The sequence below is a fragment of the Anolis sagrei genome, chromosome 4 (genome assembly GCF_037176765.1).
Source record: "Anolis sagrei isolate rAnoSag1 chromosome 4, rAnoSag1.mat, whole genome shotgun sequence".
In the NCBI taxonomy this organism is placed as follows: domain Eukaryota; kingdom Metazoa; phylum Chordata; class Lepidosauria; order Squamata; family Dactyloidae; genus Anolis; species Anolis sagrei.
Window position 1 is genome coordinate 25,172,555 of NC_090024.1, and position 23,265 is coordinate 25,195,819.

The 23,265-nt window shown below is 37.3% G+C and overlaps 1 protein-coding gene across 8 annotated transcripts in view; it reads left to right on the forward strand.

Moving 5' to 3' along the window:
- CSMD3 (CUB and Sushi multiple domains 3) overlaps positions 1–23,265 on the forward strand; it is a 661,396-nt gene that overhangs the window by 266,608 nt on the left and 371,523 nt on the right. For all 8 annotated transcript variants that reach the window (XM_060775796.2, XM_060775789.2, XM_060775791.2 and 5 more), the window contains exon 5: positions 4,902–5,109. In XM_060775796.2, the coding sequence (XP_060631779.2) occupies positions 4,902–5,109 (208 nt within the window). The remainder of the gene's footprint in view (positions 1–4,901; positions 5,110–23,265) is intronic.

Sequence of the window (23,265 nt, forward strand, 5' to 3'; positions counted from 1 at the left end):
TTTTCCAAGGGTAGAGCCTTGACTGTGTGCCCAAAGATGATTGCAAAGAGACCTGAAGCCACGTGGCCTTTCACCATGAGGATGTAAATTTCCAGACGGAAGGTGATCATCAAGGATTTGTTTGATGTGGCTTCCTCTTGGCACATTTTTCCCTTTCACCCTCTTTGTGCCTTTTCAAAGCCCATACAACCATTGGTTACAGCTGATTTCCAGGTAGAATGCTTGAGGGCCAGGACTTCCCAATTTTTGTGTTTATTCGCCATTTTTTAAGGTTAGCTTTAAGTTCATCTTTAAATCTCTTTTGTTGTCCACCAACATTCTATTTTCAATTTTTGAGCTAAGAATAAAGTAACTGTTTTGGGAGACATTGATCAGGCATTTGAACAATGTGGTTAGTCCAGCAAAGTTGGTGACAGTGAATAATTGGTTCAATGATGGTGATCTTTGCTTCTGCCAGAACACCGATGTTCGTCTGAGGTAATTTCTGAGGTAATACTGATGGAATCTTTCCAGAAGTTGAGAGTGACGTTTGTAGATGGCTCATTATTTTCAGGTAAACAATAGAGGTGGAAGGCAAGCATCTTGATATCCCTGTGAATGTCCCACTCCTCAAACACTCTCTGCTTCATTTGAAATAAAAATGCTGCTGTCATAGAGCTCAGACGGTGGTGTATTTCAGTGTCAATGTCAACTTTTGTGGAGAGTTGACTGCCTAGGTAATGGAAATGGTCAACAGTTTTTTTAGCATTGACCATTAAGCATTGCAATAGAGCTTCTCAGACGTTGATACAGCTGCCAAACTTCTCAACTGCCTTGAGTTAGAACAACTGAATTAATATCTACTGACCATGTGCTGGTCCGTAGCTAGGGGCTTCCAGATGTCAAAGTCCTGCCCCTGTTGCCACTCACTGATCACCATGGGACTTTTGTTGGTTTTGATTTGCTTGGAAGATGCTTGTCTATGAATTTGTTTTATATGTAGATGTTGGCACACAGCAACCAACACACAGTCTTCACAGAAAAAAAAAATTCTGATCCAACGGCATGGTTATCCTGAAGATTGGTAGCCTCCATCTGTTGCAGCCTTTGTCTGCCTTCACAGCTGTTGTAACATGTACAGTGTTATAATTTCCCTGCTCCTCTGTTGAGGTTCTTGTATCATTCTTCATCCGGTTCCTCCCCTATGACCTTGTCGCCATGAGTGGCCCCACTGTGAGTACATGGCTCCCACGGGCTTTTCTCATAGGTTCACTGGAATGTACAACAAGGTGACAATCTGGCAAGGAGAGATTGCTAATACAGCTTCTATAAAGGTGATACAGGACCCAACTGTTCTTACTAATTTATGGAGATGGGGATGGAATCAAAGATACCATGGCCTCTGGAGATTTTTTGAGAATGCTTCTTAGAGAAGTAATGGTCAGTGAATGATATTGTGACACATTCTGCATAATACAAATACAATTAGATTAAATTCTGTTATGATTATTGCCTCCAAAAGTTATCAATCTAACTATCAGCTAACTGAAGTGTAAATCAGTTCTTCCCACTCCAGTCTTCTAGACTTGTGCCCTGAATGCTCCTACCCCTCTGTCAATCTCCCTCCCTCTCCATCCCCTTCTAGTCCCTTCTCTTATCTAAATAGTTTTTGTGCTTTAGCTTTTAGCATATCTCTGTTTTCTAGCCTTTTAGATTTCAATGTACAATGCTTTTATGAGACTGTACTCCACTTTCCTTTTGCTGGTCAATGACTGTGTATTTTTTATTTGATTTGATTTTGTAGTGCTCTGTGGGGAGAGTGACAATCCATTTTTCCAAAGCCAGTCTGGGTTTTAATTCAGGTCCATCAACTATTCATATCATGTCAATGGTGTGATACTAGAAATTCAGACATCTGATGTGTTGAAATACTATTCACTCTATGGTGTGCCTTGTTGAACTGACACATCTTCAGATGTCCCTTACTTTTCTCTCTTAAATGTATGAAGTTATGGCTTAGATTTCAGATGCAGAAGATATGACTTTTAAAGAATCTTGACCTCTGGGTATCTTACACTGAAGGAATAGACCCAATAGCAGTCATATCATTCTTTTTCAAAAATGTATAAAGGCTTTAAAGATAGCATGTTTCTTTTATAAGAACTGTGAACCCAAGGGTCTACCAACAAAGATCTGTATGTAATCTGGTATTTCATCCTTGCTTGCATTATGAAGTGGGACATTTATTCAAGTTTTTTGTGTATTTCACTCTTTGAGATGTCTGTTCTTTTGAAATAATTCACTTTATTAAAGCAGATCTTTTGTAAGAAGTAGAAACGTGATTGTGCTGGGAACATGACATTCAAGATAATAACTGTGAACTGTTTGTGAGAATGGTTTGCAGATTAATGTATTTCACATGTGAAGATAGATCAAGATAAACAGAGGGTGACCTAATTTACACAGTCATGACAAATGCAAAATGCCACCAGGTATTGCGACTTGTCACTTGCGTTACAAAGTCCATATTTTGCATTCTTAGGAAAGGGGTGCAAGACTAGGCAGACAATTAAGTCATTCAGACAATTTTTTCTTCCCCACCCCCAGTATAATTAGAAATCAAGAACTAAAAAATACCAACTACTGGTCATATTCATAAAATCATAGAGCTGGAAGTGGCCACAAGGGTCATTCAATCCAACCTACTGCCATGTAGGAAAACACAAGCAAAGCAGTCCTGACAGGTGGCCATCTAGCCTCTGCTTAAAAACCCGTAGAGAAAGAAACTCCTCTTCCTTCTGAGGCAGCATATTCCACAGTTGAACACCTTTTACAGTCAGAGGTTTCTTTCTAATTTTTAGGTGGAATCCCTTTTCCTGTAGTTGGAATTCATTGCTTCATGGTCTAGTGTCTAGGCCAGCAGAAAACAAACTTGCTCTATCCTCAACAGAACATTCTTTCAAATATTTAAACATAGCTATCATTTCCCTCTAAAGCTTTTATTCTCCAAGTTAAAAGTATCCAGATCCCAAGCCATTGCCGTTATTGGGCAATTTCCCTTTCTCTCTTACCATATGAAGGCCCAAGGAACAGGGATTTAATTGTTTGTCTTTGTAATATCAGTGATCCTTATTTGTCACACGCTTGAATCCATATATTTCTGGAGGTGCCTCTACTACAATTACTGCATTTATTTCTTGAAGAATGTCTGTACGTAGGAAAGTTGCATGACAAGAACCAAGTTGTTAGCTGTAGTTTATCATGCTAGGAAAAGAAACAGCTGTTCTGATTAAGGACCTAATAACATTGAGGTCTAAATTCATGGGGCAGCAGGAGAAAACTGTTGTCCCACATCGCCCACTGTACCTCTTACTATAGCTCATGGGGAAAATGTCTCCAACAGGCTTCCCCCCATTCTTCTCTATGGAACATGAGAAGCCTCCCATGTTTCTAGGGAAGCATCCTAGCATGTTGCCATGGAGGAAACATCCTGGTAGTGTGCTAGGACACTTCCAATACTCCATGTGATAAGATAGTAAGGCACCTGGAGCTTCTGTCAAAACCTATGTTTACATCTTGTTGTCTTAATTCCAATACTTACAAGTAACAGTGCTGTGCTCCATTTTTTCTGTTCTTCTGCTTTACTCTGTTGCTGTTATCATTGCAACTCATTTATAGGCTTGTCCTTTTTTCATTATGCCTTATTTGGTCATATTCATAAAATTATAGTAGAATATAATAGACTCCAGATAGCTCCAGTGTATGGAAGGGTAGAGGGCACAATTTGCATATTTTTGGATCCTATTGCACTCAGTCCCAATCCCAAAATTGTAAAAAATATTTTTACATCTAAAGCTTTAAAATTACTTTGTACATTTGAAGAAATGAGTTATATCCATGGAAGTCTATACTAAAATCAAAACCAGTTAGTCTTGAAGGTGCTGCCATAATCTTTTTCCCCATTCTCTTCCTCCTTTTTGTTCATACTGTCTTCTGGTCAGTATAGCATATGGCACATTTTAGACTGTTGACATGACCACAGACACTCTTTTTGCACAAGAAGAGCTTCATTGAGAAAGTTCAATATCAGTAGAAATGCATAATATTCATGTTACGCTACATATCAAATGTTACCAAGCAAATGTCACTACCCTTCCTGTAGTTTTCTTAACAGTCACCACTCAAAAGTCATATTCTTTCCTTCATTCACATATTTGCAAGTGTATGGAAGACCATTAGCTTTATGTCAGTCTCAGTCTGTTTGTTGTTGCTTTCTACTTTTAAGTTATTTCCTACTTGTGCCCTCACTCACGGTATTTTTTGGGCCAAATGTACTACTCAGGTCCCTTCTACACATCTGTATAAAATCCAGATTATCTGCTGGTGCCTTCTCAGCTTGTAGATATAGGACCATTTTCATTGTTGGCTTAATGTGTGGAGTTCAGAATCTGATCAGCAAGCACAATCCCATTTTCCATGCACTGATGCTAATCAATAGAGGTCATGTGTTAAAGATCAATTCAAGAAGAAAGCTGGTTGAGGAGGGAGGAGTGAAACAAGAATATGTCACTATAGAATTCTAGTGAGTTATATAATTCTTATAATGGATATAAACAGCTGAAATAGAGGAGTCTATCAAATCTGGTGCTTTAATACAATTGATAGTGACAGCTCTCCTTCTAGTCTTTGCACTCTCATGGAATGGCTGCTTCTAGATATAAACTGAGGAAATAACTCAATGAAGGTAGTCTCCCAGTAGGATGGAACAATCTAGCTTTGCATTTCCCTCTAGCTGGTAGCACATGCTATTATTTAATAGCTTATTCTATTGAAATTATTTTTTTTATTTCAGGGGAAGTACATAAATTTAAATATTTTCCTCTTATGGATATCCTCCTTTTTCTATTCACTGTTTTTAACAGCTGAAGATGCGTGTGGAGGGACAATGAGGGGATCCAGCGGCATCGTCTCGAGCCCTAATTTTCCCAACGAGTACCACAACAATGCAGACTGCACATGGACCATCGTGGCTGAACCTGGAGACACAATTTCCCTCATATTTACAGATTTTCAAATGGAAGAAAAATATGATTACTTGGAAATAGAAGGATCAGAACCACCAACCATTTGGTGAGTGAAATTTTGTTATGAAAAGCTATCTTTGGTGAAATATCAGGAATCCCATCTAACTCATTTTAAAAATTCTGAAAATTTCTTGAGAGTTTGTATTATTAATGCACCTGACATCTAGAAGACATGATTGTTCAAAAAATGTGTGTATTGGGTGGGGGGTGTGGAAAACAGAAATCTCTGCGAAGGAAACTTCAAATTTTCCCTCTGTGTTGTTCCCTTGACGTAAACTGCTCTGCTGATATTAGCTGTGGATGAACAAGACATGCATAGTATGCAGATCTGAATATACATATTTGGTTATAGAACAATACCTGGGATCCTCATTTTATTAAAGCTAGAAAGACTAAGAATTTTTTAAAAAGTATATTTGTTTTATATAGGAAGGGAATACAAATAAATGGTAAGAAAACCTCATTGAATTGTCTAAGGACCCTTCCAGACAGGCCATTATATCCCAGGTTTTATTCTTTAAACTGAATTATATGAATCCCCACTGCCAGATTCTATTCTATTCTATCTGTTGTCAATCCACTCCTTTTGGGCTTCACACAAATCTACCAGTTGCCAAAATATATGATCCTGTGCTTTTCTTTTCCATCTCTGGCCAAATAACTTAATCTTTGGTAAGTCCCATCAAGTATGAGGTCTGCCCAAGGGCTGCTTTTGATCTCTTGGTATCCAGTTTTTAGTTGCAGTAGCCATGTCCATCCGTTATATTTTGTTTGTGCTATATGTCCTGCCCGTCTTCTTTTTCGCTTTATAGATCTCATTGGCCACATTGCGTACTGCCAGATAATCTGGGATAATCTGGGATAGGACCTGTCTGGAAGGGCCCTTAGTGTTGTATTGAAACACATTTCTGTTTGTTTCTCCTATTTCCCAGCTACCAGTGGTGTATTAATTCAGGGGCAACTGTTTCAACACACTCCAGTAACATATACTTCAGTGAAAGATACCTGTAATCCCCAACATTCTCAGAACCTAGCACTAAACTTGAATAGGGCATGAATGACAGTGTGGTTCTGAAAAATGTAATGAAAACAAAATTGCTACAACACTTATGTATTTATTTGCTTTATGTTTATCCCAGCATTCTACCAATATAGGGAATTAAAATCTGCTTGTAGAGGGCTGTCTAGCCAAAAGCTGTGTTGCTATATGAATATATAATTGGAGCAAAGAGAGGAAATCAATATAATATGACTAGGGATTTTCATATCTCTAGTTAATTTCAGTGTGACATTTCCAGTACAGATAGATGTGGGATGAAATGGCCTTTCACTAATTGAGGAATGAGAAATTTGTGCTCTTCCAGACATTGCCAGACTGCATTATCACTTCTAGCCAATATGGCTAGAAGAAGCGTTGACGGGCTCTCTTGTCCAACAACATATAGAGAGGACTACAGGTTCTGTCCTGCTGATAATATCAAAATATTTTGCATTCTTTATGTTCTGATATATGCTTTGCTGAAAATAATTTTGCTAGTATTTAAATAAGGCAATTATCTGAAATGAAAAGATTCATATTTATCAGTGATACTTCATACTAGTAAATTGTTTAGGCATATCAGTAGCATAATCATTTTAAATCCAGAATGTATTACTACTATTAATAGAAGAACACAAATAACATAAAGATGGTATTAATCTGTCGGTTTCCTAAATCTTTATTGGCTTTTATGGAGCAATTCTGTGTAGAGTTAATCTGACACTAGAAAAGAAAAAAGAGCTAATTTTCTTCTGTTAATTTTCCCCCATAGATGCAAGAAACTTAATGTTGAAAAGACTGAATAGAGTAAACATATAAAGATGGAAATGTTCCTATTACCTAAGTTCAAACTATAAATTAAAGTACAGCATTAAAATGCTAATTTAATAATTGCTAATTTCAAAGAGCAGATTGACGAGACATTCTATCCCAAGCTTGTCATTCATGTTATGGAATTAGATTGATGCACTTGGTTATGCAAAAGCACCTCTCCATATGCTAAGAAAAAATAGATCTACAAAACTTAATTAGCAGAGATTTGTTAATTAGATTTGTTATGCTAATACTTCTTATCCCTTTAGAATAATATTGAGCTTCACTTCTAATAGCTATGTTGATTATGTATTCAACAAATACTCTATCAAAGGAACCTATGCTTTAGAAGACAGAAGGAATTGATCATGCAAAATCCTGGTGAAACCAAAAGTAAGGTTATAGAATTTGAAATTCTATCTTCTGATTATTTTAACTACTTCATATTTTATCTTTTAAGAAGTTAATTCTGTAAAGAACAAAAGTCCAATAATAAACATTCTGCAATCCAATATATATATATATATATATATATATATATATATATATATATATATATAATAGGAAAACAATGGTAACTGATAGTGAACCACCCAAGGATGAAAACTCACTGCATGATCTTGGAGAAGTCACAGTCTCTCAGCCCCAGAGGAAAGCAAAAGTAAATCCCTGTGATCAAAAAATGCCAAGGAAATGTTTAGGATAGTTTAATCTTAGGGCCACAATAGTTAGAAGGGACTTGAAGACAGATAGCAATTCAGTAAATATGCCAATAGATATTTTACTCTTAATCAAGATAGTTAGAATTTAATATTAATGCTCATAATATTTGAATAATATTTTTAGGGCCAGAGAAGAGGCTATTCTAACTTTATTTTTGGATGTAATATGCATTAAAAAAAATCAGGTAGCATCAGATATTTGGGGGATACTGACAATGATCTGAATCATGTGATACATGTGAATCTTCAATCTTTTCTAAATTTTTGAAACATGTTCTCTATCTTAAGAGACTTACAAATTAATATTTTTCAGACTCTGCAAGCAAATAGAGCTTAATTTTTATGTGAATTTTCATTTTCTCAGCTAAAAATATAGCTTAGCCATTGGAGGTTATATTTTTCTATCCCATGTTATGTGGAACACTACAAATCTCTCTCTACTGGACCTTCCTTGAAATAAGCTTATATTGGACTCTGACTGTGTTAACATTATATTTCTTTTAAATTCCAGGGTGCCACTCAGGGCAGCTACTAGTTGCTTTGATTTTATTTACTGGTACACACAACAGTAGCTGATCTAACACTATTATAAACATAGGAAATTAAGATACTACTGATATTTAGCATCTTTCAAATCTGTGCAGACAGCTTCTCACCAAACTAACTTAATTACATTGTCTTGGGAGCCACTCTCAGAATAGATGCAGCTGCTGCATTTTTCTTTTTCAGAGATAATTATAATTAAGGGCAATCTTCTTAATAAGAAGATAAAATTAATGTTTTATAGTTCTGATGCTTATGAATTAAAGCAAACAGCTCTTCAGGACTGGATGAAGAGGTATTTATCACAACAGATAAAGTATTAAGTTTTAAATCTAATGGGCAGATGGGTTTGAACTAAAAATATAGATGCACCACTTTGAATCCCTCTAAGCGTTTTGCAGCAGAAAACCTGTAAACAATTACATAATCAATCAGGCATCTAAGAGCCCTTCCACATAGCCATATAATCCAGAATATCAAGACAGACAATCCACAATATCTGCGTTATCTGAGTCTACACTGCCATATAATCCAGTTCAATGTGGATTTTATAGAGCTGTGTGGAAGGGGCTTACATTTGTTCCATTAGAGCTGTCTCTTTTCTATAGCATTATGACTGAAAAATAATGCCTATTTACAGAGTGATTTACACATAGGTGGATTTGACATCTACCTGCATTGTGTTCAGGTCCAAACCTGTCACTCAAATGGTAGAGCAGAGTTGTTTTTTCATATTTTGTCCATAGATACTGAACAGCTGATTTGCCAAATACAGTGGACTGAATGGTTATTTGACCATTTGAACATTGATAGCATATGTTAGATGTATGTATTGGTATAGTAATTTCTGCTATGGATGACAGTAATTAGATTAATTCTTCTTAACCTGATAGAACTGTTTCAAATTATGGTGGCAATCTCATAGTGACTCAGAATAGACTAGTGGGTCTACATCTGGACCTATCTTGTTTCACATATTATATTATATGGTAAATAACATGAAGGACAGTTCAAAAGTTTCTATAATTGTTTCATTGTCTTTATCTTTATTTGGCCCTATGGGTTTCATAATGATATATCTTAGGCCCCGTCCACCTAGCTGAATAAAATCCCATATTTTCTGCTTTGAATTGGAATATATGGCAGTGTGGACTCCGATAACCCAGTTCAAAGCAGGTATTGTGGGGTTTTCCTGCCTTGATAGTCTAGGTTATATGGCTGTGTGGAAGGATCTTCAGTGTTCTGTGATGAACTCCGCCATATCCCTTGATCCCCGCCTCTGAAGACATCAATATCTCCACATATTTCTTGTGGCACAAGTTCAAGGAAGTATGTACCTGTTTTTCTCCTACCTTTGGGCAAGGGAAGGGGTTGTTTCTCACTCTAGCACTTACAACAGGTTCTCTACAATATATTTCAACCACAAAATGACACGGAACATTATTTCTCCCCAGATATTTTATGGTGTGGAACAAAAAGAACCCGAGTAGGAAAATACAATATATTTATTAGGACAGTTTTTATTCCACCTATTTTTTAAAAGTACATTTCTGGTGACTCAAACTTTGGGAAATGTTTATAGCTCTTCAAGGCACAATATCATAAAATATCTGTCTTGTACGTCTGGTTAGTGAATTTTGCAGCAAAATACAATTCTGGTTTAAATTGTCCAGTGGTGAAATAGAGTTCAAGCTTAATTTTTATGAAATTTCTCTATTGCCTTTTTAGTTCATAGTGTGTCAAAATTGCTTTTTGAAAACAAAGAAATTGGATTTTATTTCCAGCAGCATTTCTGGTAATGAGGACCATGCTGTTTTATTTTCTGGGATAATTTTGACTGGCAATGATGGTCTTCGAGATAGTCAGTGCCAAAGAATGGAGAGGTTAAAAAGCAGTAATATGGATCACGACTTTGTTGTCTGATTTATTGGTAGCAGCATGTAGCTCCTGCAGTAGTTTAGCTGAACAGTTTGCTTATTTTCAAGGGCAGGCTTTTAATTTTAAAAGGAAACCAAGTAAATAAATTCCATGTGAAAGAATAAGGCTTCCAATAGCAATTTCCCCTGCACCAATAATAATGGAATAGAACAGCACAAAAATAGAATACATATTTTTTTTCTTTTTATGACAAAACTATATACAAAATCATCACATTTGTTGTAAATATTATTTTTTAATTCCATAAATAGCTTTTTTTTTTTTTTTAGTTTTGACAAATACGTTTTACCTGCATGTGTTTTAACCTTACATGAAAGGATTTTAGGCTGCTTTTAAGGTCTGCTGAAGTCAGCATAAAATATTTTTTTTAAAAAAAGCAATATAAACATATAGAGTAATGTAAAACAAGGAGCACCAATACCCCACCCCCCTAGCCATTTGCCACAGGTACAGTGAAATGTACATATGCAATTTCTGCAGAGAGCCCAACTATCCATTAGATGCCTTGAAGAAAAGACATTTCAAGTGGCAATGAAGTAGTTGCTTTATCAGCTTTCCAAACATTAGGGGAAATGGATAGTGGGGGGAAGGGGGTTTCCTTCCATCCTTAGTGCTTGCTCTTCTGGCAATGAAAAGCAAACAAAGGGGGGAAAAACAGCAGGGAAAAAAACAGCAGGAAAAAAAAACAAAGAAAAATCAGCCTTTGTGGTTTTGGAAGTTCATTTCACACCTTTAGAAAGGATAGTTTGTGTTCAAAGAGTGGCTTGATGGGAAATCTAGATCTATTGAGGCATTGTACAACACAGAGGCCATGCCAGAGAGATCTGCTACAATGCTGGGGCTTTTTCAAATGTTGGAGTGCTTTGTTTCCTTCATGCTGTTCCTTCTTTCCACACACGCCATGCCACGCCATGCACCCTCACCCCCAATATTACCCACACATGCGTTGTCCACCCGTTCCAAACCCCAACAGCAACAACACACAAGCAGTAAGGCAGGCAGTCCAGCCAGGCAACAGCCCTTCTCTGCTTGCCCTGCTCTTCCAACCGCTCTTCTTCCAACCTCCTTTCACAACCTCCCTTTCCTTTCTCTTTCCCTTCTCCCTTCCCAGCTCCGAATGAGCCTCCGAGCCATGTGCTGCCCTTTATATAGTGCAATGGCTACTGTGCCGAAATCCCCCCCCCCAAAAAAAAACCTTCTCCCCTCATTGGCTGGGAGGCAAGCAGCTTGCATGCTGGCGAGAGGTGAGAGCAACCACATGCATCCTAGACCCCTGCCCATCCTGGCTTGTAAAGGAAGCCAGAGGGAGTTTGGCTAAAGGTGGTGGTTAATGCCTCCCTTCGGGAAGGCAATATTACAGCAAGCTTAAAACAAGCTGTTATAAAACCGCTGTTGAAAAAACCATCACTGGACCCTACTCAATTTGTCAGCTATCAGCCAGTTTCCAATCTCCCCTACTTGGGCAAAGTCCTGGAACGTGTGGTGGCCTCGCAACTCCAGGAATTCTTGGTAGACACTGATTATCTGGGTCCGGTGCAGTCTGGATTCAGGTTGGGACATGGTACTGAGACAGCCTTGGTCATCTTAGTGGATGATCTATGCCCGGAGCTTGACAGGGGGAGTGTATCCCTGTTGGTTCTGCTGGACCTCTCATCGGCCTTCAATACCGTCAACCACGGTATCCTTCTGAGATGCCTCACAGGAATGGGCCTTGGGGGTACTGCCTTGCAGTGGCTCCAGTCCTTCCTTGAGGGTTGCTCCCATTAGGGGACTCCTGCTCAGCCCCACGGCCATTGTACTGTGGGGTCCCGCAGAGTTCAGTACTGTCCTCTACGTTATTCAACATATACATGAAGCCGTTGGGGGAGATCATCCGGAGTTTTGGGGTATGGTGTCATCTGTACACAGATGATGTCCAATTCTGTCACTCCTTCCCACCTGCTACTTAGGAGGCTGTTCAAGTCCTGAACTGGTGCTTGGCCACTGTAACGGACTGGATGAGGCCGAACAAATTGAAACTAAATCCAGAGAAGACAGAGGTACTCCTAGTCAGTCGTAAGGCCGAACAGGGCATAGGGTTACAGCCTGTGCTTGACGGGGTTACACTCCCCCTGAAGGCACAGGTTCGCAGCTTAGGAGTGATTCTGGACTCATCACTGAGCCTGGAACCCCAGGTCGCAGTGGTGGCTGGGAGAGTTTTTGCACAGTTAAAACTTGTGCGCCAGCTGTGCCCTTGGGAAGTCTGATTTGGCCACGGTGGTCCACGCTCTGGTTACATCCCGTATAGATTACTGCAATGCTCTCTATGTGGGATTGCCTCTGAAGACTGCCCAGAAGCTGCAATTAGTCCAACGCCCGGCAGCCAGGCTACTGACGAGTGCTGGATACAGGGAGCGCACAACTCCCTTGCTGCACCAGCTCCACTGGTTGCCAATTAGCTTCCAAGCACAATTCAAAGTGCTGGTTTTAACCTATAAATCCCTATACAGTTCCAGCCCAGTTTACCTGTCCGAACGTATTCTCCCCTATGAACCATCAAGGACATTAAGATCTTCTGGAGAGGCCCTGCTCTTCACCTTCGCAAGCGTGTTTGGTGGGAACGAGAGACAGGGCCTTCTCTGTGGTGGCCCCTTGGCTATGGAACTCTCTCCTGAGTGAGATTAGATCTTCCCCCTCCCTCTTGTCCTTCAGGAGGCTAGTGAAATCCTGGTTATGGAATGACGCATTCCCAGAATAATGGCTGAGACTGGTTACAGACCAAAGTGAGTGACCACATATGCGGACTGAGTTGAACATGATTTTACCTTGGCGATTCAATATATATGTTTTTAATCTATATGTATTTAAATCTTGTATTGTTGTATGATGTTTTAACTTGTATTAGTAGCATTGAATCTTTGCTGTAAGCCGGTCTGAGTCCCTCTATGAAGGTGAGAAGATTGGGATATAAAAGTTTTAAATAAATAAATAACCCTGTCTCACTTCTGACTCACTTACTGAGTCATATCAAAAATGGTGAGGGAAGCATTGAAAGAGCAAAGGGACTTCCTGTTTTTAAAATAACTTCGAAATTGCTTCAAAAAGGTAGCTTTTCTGATTTTATTCCGAATTACGAGTATTCCGACAATACCTAACTGTGCCTAATATATAAGAAATGAACAAATCTATCTCTGACCTGTTTGCTTGTTTGAGTAGTCAGTATTTTTTTTCATATCCTGTACTCTTCTTTACAGAGTAGCATTGTGAGATTTCAGAGCTTTTGAGTTTTAAAGCAGTCAACAACAGTTCTCTGTAAGGACATCTGCAATTCCCATAGTGACTTATCAGCAGGATCCAGTAGAGTATGTCAGTGAAAGATTTTAGGATTGTCTAGTAGATGGTGCAAGTAGATGGTGATTTACTTTCACCCAGCTTGAGACGAGTGATATCAAAATAGGAGAAAGTTTCCTTCAACTAAGTTGTTGTTATTGTTTACTCATTTCTCTCAGTGGATCAAGGCAGGGAATAACAAGAAATAACATACTAATATCAATGATATTATGTCAGTTAAAAGAGCATATAAAACCAATACTTATTAAAATTAATCAATAAATACTTTTAAAAGAATAATTTAAATGCTATCTTGATTGGCCTGCCAGAAGACAGTGGTCTTTACTGCTGATTTAAACTGAGACAGCATCTCAAATTGACAAATCTCTTCCAGCACATCATTCTACAGTCTGAAGGTGGAATAACTATATCTGTCCCCTGAGTCTAGTTCTGGTTGACAAAAGTCGATGCCTCTCAAAGGGAATTGAATGTAAGGGATGGATTATGTGAGATTTTGACATAGATACTCTGCCTGCTCTCTCATACTACTGTGACCTCTAGCCAATAATTAAATAGCTTTAGGGATTCTTCCTGCTTTCTTGCTAAGGTTTACTGAGGTGAGGATGAGCTATAATTAATTTTTCTCAGTGTTAAGCAGCTCAAGTATTCCCCAACCCAAGTTATTCTGGAAATTAAGCTCAAGGCCATATCAGAACATCCTGTCTTTTTATAGAGAAGGGGGCCACAGGAAAATATTTTGTCTGGTTATCAAAAAGCCAAGATGTGTTCATCCTTCCCTTAGTCAAATGTTCTGGTGATATTCAGTTTAATCGACTTAAGTATATGAAATATATGTGATGTAACACTTATATTATGGGGATTTGTTGGGAGTGTTGAAATAATGTGTAAAATTACAATATGTGGTGGAGGTGGGTGTGAAATAGGTGTGGTTCCCACGCCTATTTCTGTACACTGAGGGATTGATATTTTTTTGTCATTTTCTAGCTAATCTCTTTCTATCTCTCATTCAACTTGTGATTTCAGTAAAATTCAGATATGTAGATAGAGTTAACACTCTATTTAGACATACATAAGTATTGGAATCTCAGAATATTTACATGGAAATATCAGCAAGCTCTCTATTAGACTTCTAGGCTACAGAAGTAGTGTTATGTAGCGTTGTGGGCAAATTATATACACTCCTTTTAGGGAGAAACACAGACCTGTCAATGTTGCCTTCCTTATATTACATTGTGTGCATGGCATCATGCATTCAGTATCTAGGATATGACAAGTAATATGTTATACTTTCAATGTATTGTCGAAGGCTTTCATGGCTGGAATCACTGGATTGTTGTAGGTTTTTTCGGGCTATATGGCGATGTTTTAGAGGCATTCTCTCCTGACGTTTTGCCTGCATCTATGGCAATAATCCTCAGAGGTTGTGAGGTCAGACTATGCTTGCCACAGATGCAGGTGAAATGTCAAAAGAGAATGCCTCTAAAACATCGCCATATAGCCCGAAAAAACCTACAACAACTCTGTTATACTTTCACATGATTTTTTCTCTCTGTCTATATTCGCAGGCTTTTCTATAGTTAACACATTATAACACTCTTTTCAGTGATGGGCAGAATATTAACCTATACAATCAAGAATAAGAATTATTAAATCCTGAACACCCAAGTGATCACTACCCATTTCAGCAACCTAAGATACTACTCAGTAGCTTAATCTGGCAAGTCAAAGAGAAAAGTCTTTGACTTAACAGATGATATCCTAATTATACGAAGGTCCACAGGTGGTTCCTTCTACAAATGAAGAGCCAGGCATTGAAATTATAACACCATGACAGAGCTGTGCAATATGCTGGACAGATAATGATCTTTTGCCTGTAGATCTTAGATTCCTAATTTATAGATACCGAGCTGCCAGGGTACTGAGGGAGACTGAGAGTGCAGATCCTTAAATACAAGAACCAAAGTTTTAAATTACCCTTGGCATGAACTGGTAGCCATGGAGAAGTGATAGGGTATAAATAACTGTGACAGCGCTGCTCTGGATTAAGGCAAATCAGTCAATAGGTTAGTAATCCAAGTGAGGCGTAATCAAAGACTGGACATATAAATGGGTGGTCCTGATAATAAAAAAGCTATGGTTTCTATCCATGTTAAAAATTGAAATCACTGAATATGCTTTTGCTGTTGGCCTGAACAAAGCGTGCAAAGAGTAATATCATCCAGCATGACTCCAAGTTTCCCATCACCTGAGAAAGTAACCACTAGGCACTCTTGTAAACACACTGGAGGGCATGAGCAAGATGATACTTGTTGGTCATCCATAAAGAAATTCTTAAGAGGCAGTCCCTCATGGACAGAAAGGTATCAATTGCTTTAAAACTCTGAAAAATCTGTCATTTGAATTAATAACCAAAAAAGCCATGATAGCCCTTCCTCACAAGGAGAACACTTCCAGCCATGAAGGACTCTCTTTGCTTCTTTGGCTTCTTCTGCCTTGGTCAGATCTCACCTGGAATACTGTGTCCAATTCTGGGCACCACAACTAAAGGGAGATATTGACAAGCTGGAAGGTGTCCAGAGGAGAGTGACTAAAATGATCAAGAGTCTTGAGAACAAGCCCTATGAGGAGTGACTTAAAGAGCTGGGCATGTTTAGCATGCAGAAGAGAAGGCTGAAAGGAAATGTGATGGCCATGTGAGAGGAAGCCATAGGTAAGAGGCTTGTTTTCTGCTGCCCTGGAGACTAGGATGCAGAACAATGGCTTCAAACTACAGGAAAGGAGATTCCATCTGAACATTAGGAAGAACTTCCTAATTGTGAGAGCTGTTCAGCAGTGGAACTCACTGTTCCGGAGGATGGTGGAGGCTCTTTTTTCAGGTATTTAAACAGAGGCTGGATGGCCATCTGTTGGGGTGCTTTGAACATTATTTTTCTGCTTCTTGGCAGGGGGCTGGACTGGATGCCCCATGAGGTCTCTTCCAACTCTATGATTATATGATTCTATGATTCTAAGACTCCAAGAAGTCATGCAACAGTCTGCTTCAAATAGGGTCATGATATGTAACTGTTAATAAAATGCTGTAGTACAGAAAAAGCCAGTTGTTAAATTCAAAAAAATATATATATAGTGGTTTATTTGGATGATTTTAAAGTGATTTCACTGTGGAATTTAGCTTGACTGGGACACACAGCTAAAGAGTCTTCAGATTTAAAAGTCTTATTTCTAGGAAATGACTTTGACTTCAGGTGTTAATGCCTCTGAGTCTTGTAGGTTTTAAAATGTTGTATGTTTGATATTGTTATTGTCTATTGCTTATTGTGTATTATTCTGTTTTTGAGTTATTTTAACTGTTTTGTATTGATTATTGTTATTGCTTTTGTTTATTGATGTATTGTGGGCTTGGCCTCATGTAAGCCACACCAAGTCCCTTGGGGAGATGGTAGCGGGGTACAAATAAAGTATTATTATTATTATCATTATTATTATTATTGTATCAGCTGCTGTTGTGTTTACACTGCTGATTCCAAATACTTTATTATGACAGTTTTGAACAGTTTTGACAGTCTTTCTCAAATCTCCCTACTTCTTTTAATATTGTTTTGGAGATCTGTTCAAAATCCTGCTCTCCTTGCTGAAGTTTTGTTTCCCACTTTTTGATTTCATCCTTAGTTTTCTGTAATTTGTCATTTTTTGGCAAGCTGAAGTTTAACTTTGGCTTCTTGATTTTCTCTGCAACATGGCCTGAACATCTTGTCATTTCTGCCAACATTTCATTCGATGATCAAATACAGTTTTTACTGCACCAATAGGGTATATATAAATTATCACTTAGTGAATATAATCACACATGTATTCTGCAGTACACAGAGTTTTCTGTATTATATTTCATGTGCTTTTTATATGTCTTATAGAACTATTTTTCACACTTTAGGGAGTTATTAAAACTTTGATCTAAATCACCACTTATCCTATATTAAGTGGTTGGACAATTCAAGCACAATATCTGAGAATGTAGAAAATCTACAATGAAGCTCCATGAAGGTGCAGAAAATGAAGTTGCACAAGCTTCTGGGATTCTTGATTACTTTGAAGGCCCAAATTGGCAGTTAGTTTTAAAATCTGACAACTAAATTAATTTCTCTCCAATCTAAATTAGCAATTACATGGAACCAGATGGAATGACAGACTTGAATGCTAAATTGTGATGCCTTTTTCAACTTTGAGTTTAACAACTCAGCAATAAAATAAATCAAGCAGTGGATTTAAATATTGTATCTTGCTTCATTTGTAGAGTTCTGACTTCTGTTTCTTCATAAACTGGGTCATAGGAAGCTTCAGGCAGCCTCATTTTAACTGTCTGGTTACCTCTATGCAACCAGAATTGTTGACTTTACAAAACAACTGTGTGTTCTATATAGTGTTACTTTTGTCTCTTCAAAGATCCGTTTAGTATGATTTTTAGTTATAAATTAATTATTGTAATAAATCAGTGATGAGCCAGTATTGCAATTTTACAAAACGTCTAACAGTTGTACCCATGATTCATTCTTCAATTGAAAATGCAGTTTGAGTGTCCCTTACCTAAAATGCTTAGGGCTAGAAGGGTTTTTGGATTTATTTAGATTCTGGAATATCTGTATTTCTTTACACATGTTTACATACTGCTTCATTCTGTTCAAAATCCTGCTCTCCTTGCTGAAGTTTTGTGGAATGGATCAGAGAAAGAACTGCTCAGCTAAATCATCCATAAACTACCACGTGTTAGGCTCCTCATATTGTTCTTGGGTATTTAGCAACACATGTCCACCATTTTTGCATAACTAGTTCCACAAACAAAATACTACTGTTTTCAAACCCTGGATATAATTAATGCTGTAGCTGAAAACCCTTAATATATAATGCAAAGGAAATAAGAACATTACAGCAACCCAAAATTAGTCATTTGAGAATCATAAAGAATGTAATTAAAAGGCATTTCAAAATAACTTCAAAATAACATAACCAGTAATTTATTTGGTGGTGTAACAATTAATACTTTACTTTTTATTTTCTTTCAATACTTACCATTGGAATGGCACTTTTTCTGGACATTTCAATAGGTTTGGGGCATGGTTTATGCCATTTTCTATTCAGTAAACATAACAAAAGGAATGGAAAAATAAGCAATATTGCAAGCAATCATTTTTTTTATCATTGCAGCAAGGAACAAAAATTGGCTTGAAAAAAAACAAGTAAATTAATAAGTAATTTAAAAAGTAAGTTGCCTTGTTACATTTCTAGATGTATGATTGTTATACAAATATGAAGAAAATCTGATTTGTCAAATTCCTGGAATCTATTTTAGATGACCAGCTGCACACTCATCTGCATGTAAGCCCAGTACTGAAAAATATTTTAGTTATGTTAACTCCATCTCTGCCCCAAGTCCAAAGAATTTTACAGAGGCAGAACTCTCACCAGTTCAGGGCCATTTCCATTCACCCTTACCCTTGTTACACAAACACAGGTGAGGGTTTCCATTCCTGGCCTGCACCACAAAAGGCTGTCTTAGGAGTACACCAAATGTAAACCTATAGCTGCTTTCCATAGGCAGGCCTACTTAAAGGCCCACCACTCCCCATTTGCACTCGCATACAGTATAGGGTGGGCCAAACCCCTGCTAGGACAGTAGGTGACCAATATATTATACTATTAATGGGCAGGAGGACAGACCAACAATGAGCTCAAGCTGAACTCAATGGGGGGTGAGCTGCTCACTAATGCACACATGCCCCTGAGATTTGTTCCCGTGAAACTATTTTCAAAACGTATGACCTCCCTTCAGTGTAGGTGGCTAAAGGCCTCCCTGCCCCTTGTGTGCAGGGCATGGGAAGCAAATTGGCCCATTAAAGGGATCACCACAAATGGATTTGTGTGTGTGTGTGTGTGTGTGTCTGTGTGTCTGTGTGTATTGATTGTTAATGATGGATTTCTAAGTCATTTTTTTGACATGTTTGTGAGACTATTCCGTTTCTATACTACTCATTTTTAAAGAAATGTCATATCAGGGCAAATGCATTTAGATTAGCCTCTTTTTTTTTGAATATTAAAATACCTATGATAACAAATCTTCAGACAGTGGTAGCTTAAAACTTTTGTTTTATATAAAAATCAAATACAAAAGTAGGTTTTACTTAAATTGACATGTGCAATGATATCTCTGATTGCATTTCATGTGGTGATTATTTTTTTCTAATATTGAAACCTATTTGCGTGTCATTCCTTAAATAAGTATATTACACTTGTCTTTCAGCATGTTGCCATTTCTGTAAATGGGCAACTGCTGCTGCTAATTGTAATAAGTCAAGCTGTTTGTGACATATTTGACTTGACAAGGACTTGTATATGTATAATTGTGTCAAAAATGAATTTAATGTTATCATTTATTGGATTTATTTTTACATGAATGCAGTTGTTGAGCCAGAGTTCTTGAACACCCTCACATTTGATCTGTGTATATGTGTGTGTGTACAAACATCTGCATTAATATGGACATTTAAACTGCTATCTAAATAGACATTCTAAAATGTATTTTCTTCTAAATAAGTATTTCTGAATGTATATTGGCTTTTTAAAAATTCCAAGCCACATAGGATTAGCCACTTGAGGGATAAACATAGTTTTGGGAAATAGCACAGGTGACATTTTCTGATATTGCCCAGGAGCTATGGATAAGCTCTTTGCCGACATATAAAGTTCTGAATCCTGAGGTTGCTTGGGGATGGAGGAATAACTAATATTTTCCTATTTCAAGAAGCATTTTAATAGCACTCAAAATATGTATTTCAGCTAGTTTAGGTCTGTAATGAAATCCCATTTTCCCCTATTATTAATGACATGATTTTATTCTGTGTTATCATATTTATGTTATTTTATATTGATTGTAAATTACCTTAAGGAGTCAAGATATGAATGTGCAAATGAAAAAAAAAGTAATGTTATAAAAAGTGTTTGTCAATTTGCACCAAAAAGCTTTAAGGATTCCCTTTGGGTATTTATAAGGAATGTGTTTTCTTCCAAATCTTGCTCAATTACAGTTCTTATTAATCTTGGCCAGTGATAAGGGAAGATAGAAATAGCAGTTATTAATGTTTTGGGAATCTACATACTCACCTCCCCTGCCTTATGTGTCTATTTTGCATTAGGACGTGCGGCAGCTTAAAGTATGGATCATCTCAATGTATTGTTTAGCTTGCAAGATATTGTAAATCATATTTAGCGTAACTTTGCCAGAGTATTAACACTCATCAAAAAAGCAACCATTCTCTTTTCTGAATACAGTGATTTTTAAAAAAATATGTCCGAAGTGACTTGAGAAGCTGCAAGTCGCTTCTGGTGTGAGAGAATTGTCCATCTGCAAGGACGTTGCCCAGGGGACGCCCAGATGTTTTACCATCCTGTGGGAGGCTTCACTCATGTCCCTGCAAGGGAAGATGGAACTGACAGACAGGAACTCACCCCGTCTCACAAATTCGAGCCACCTACTTTCAGGTCAGCAGTTCAGTCAGCACAAGGGTTTAACGCATTGTGCCACCGTGGCTCCTTAGTACAGTGATGAAAGGCAAGAGCATAGACCATCTTGACTGGATGGGAAAAGCTTGCTGGTGGCTCTTTGATATTCCCCTCAGCGGAGAGCTAAGCGTTAACATAGAACTACAATCCAATTTCTTGTAGCCATGTCATGCTAACCTGTTTACTGTTAATTTATTACTCTTCATGCTTATATGGTACATTGAAAATGTTCAAAGCATAGCATGTTAGTTATTTAAGGAAGTAGGACCTGTATATACCTGTGACAGTCAAACCAATTGCTTCTTGTCCTTGTGTGTAAATGACTGAATATAATACTGGATTTGAGTATTGAAAGGAAAATAGAATGCAGTGACACACAAAGGTGCACTGACTATAAATGTGCATTTGCTCTATATTTTCTATCTTCTGATCTGTCAAACAATCCTTCAGATGTCTAGTTGAAAGCTAATGCATCATGAATTTGGATCATTGACAGCAGTGTGGTAGATTTATAGTATGAAACCTATACTTTTTGTAGCATGAGTTTAAATGTGAAACCTGATGTTTGTACTGATATATTTTACTGTCAATTTGTCAAGCCATAATGACAAAGGGATGTAATTTAGTGAGGAAAAGAGAATATGTTTTATAAATGGCACTGGGCTAAATGAACAGTAAATAAGAAGTTTTATTCTGTTTTTACCTGACTCCTACCACCACTTATGTGCATGATTATATGTACACATGCATAGACACACAGAGACAGGAGTTTCTTGTGATTTAGTTTGTGGACATTTTTAAAAAACGGGGAAGAAACTCCATAAAAGGAGACAAGCAGCTCTTACCACTGCAGTTATGTTCTTCATAGTCAATTAATTAATTTATTATTTATTTATTTATTTACCCTATTTATACTCCGCCTTTCTCTACCCCAAAGGGGACTCAAGGTGGCTTACATATAGGCAGTTATCCAATGCCTTAGATCACAAACAAAATTTTAAGCTTAAAATAAATTAAATTAAGATTTATATATATTAAACATTTAAAAACATTACATAAAATATCTGTTAAAAATGCCCAGCTCACTGTTGACCTAAGCAGTTCAAAAACAGCTGTGAGCTGTGAGTAGAGGAATTTGCCAATTATCAATCCATCTGGTTGCCATAATCTTGATTTTTTTTTTAAATGTTTAACTGTAACCCAGGTTTTGCACTTTCTTCTTTCACCTTGGTTATAAGGCTCCTCTATAAACCAAAGAATATTGGTCCTATTATGGGTGGGTTCCTGTGCTCTTCCAGATGTTGTTGGGATGGTACTCTTATGATCATTCTGTAGTTGCAATTTACTGGAACTATTGCTAAGGAAAGAATTGGTAATCCCAGATCTACTCAGCCCGAAAATTTTCTTTTCTGTCTAACAGGATATTGTTCCTTCCTTTGACCTGTGGCTAGTTCATCCCACTCTTATTTAAAGCACTGGATTCGCCCAGGTTAAACCATGGATCTCATGAGGCAGCAGAAGTTTCTCATATAGCTTCTTTTCCATGATTTTTGATGGACAGTACTTTGGAAGTGTAATGCTTAACGATCAAATAATAATAAATGGTTAAACATAATAATGCACAATGGATGGAGAAATTAAATGGAATTAAATTTCTTAACTAGACTTCATTGGTTCCATCAACCAGAACAATGGCTGAGATATTTTAATTGCTTTTATATAATATAATCCCTTTTTATTTATGGATGATGTGTGTTATTTATTATGTTTTAGTTCACTTTTATCAATTTGTCCATTAGTTTTGTTGATTTGATGTAAATTGGTTATTTATTATTGTTTATGTCATATTATTCACATTCTTGTACGCTGCTCAATGTTCCCCTCGGGGAGGACTTAAGTTTCCCCTAAAATGAGATAAACTAAGGTAATGTTTTTGTGAACCATGGCAATCTAGAGTTGATAATCTTAGATGTGTTTAACTGGAAATACAGTATACAGTGACAGCAATATGAAAGTTTTATTTTAAATATTTTTATATCAAATAGGATTATAAAAAGTAGTCCAGAATCAATCCTGTTTGTGGCATTTGATTATAGCATGTATTGTCTTCATTTCAAGATAAAGGATGTTTTAAAATATATCTTTTTTCGAATTGGGAACATGAGATCACCAAATAACTCAGTGTAAGAGAGAAATGTCTTTTCTTTTCTAGTCGCTGTATAATTAAATAAAAAACTCTCTGAAGTTCTCTGTAACAAATTAAACT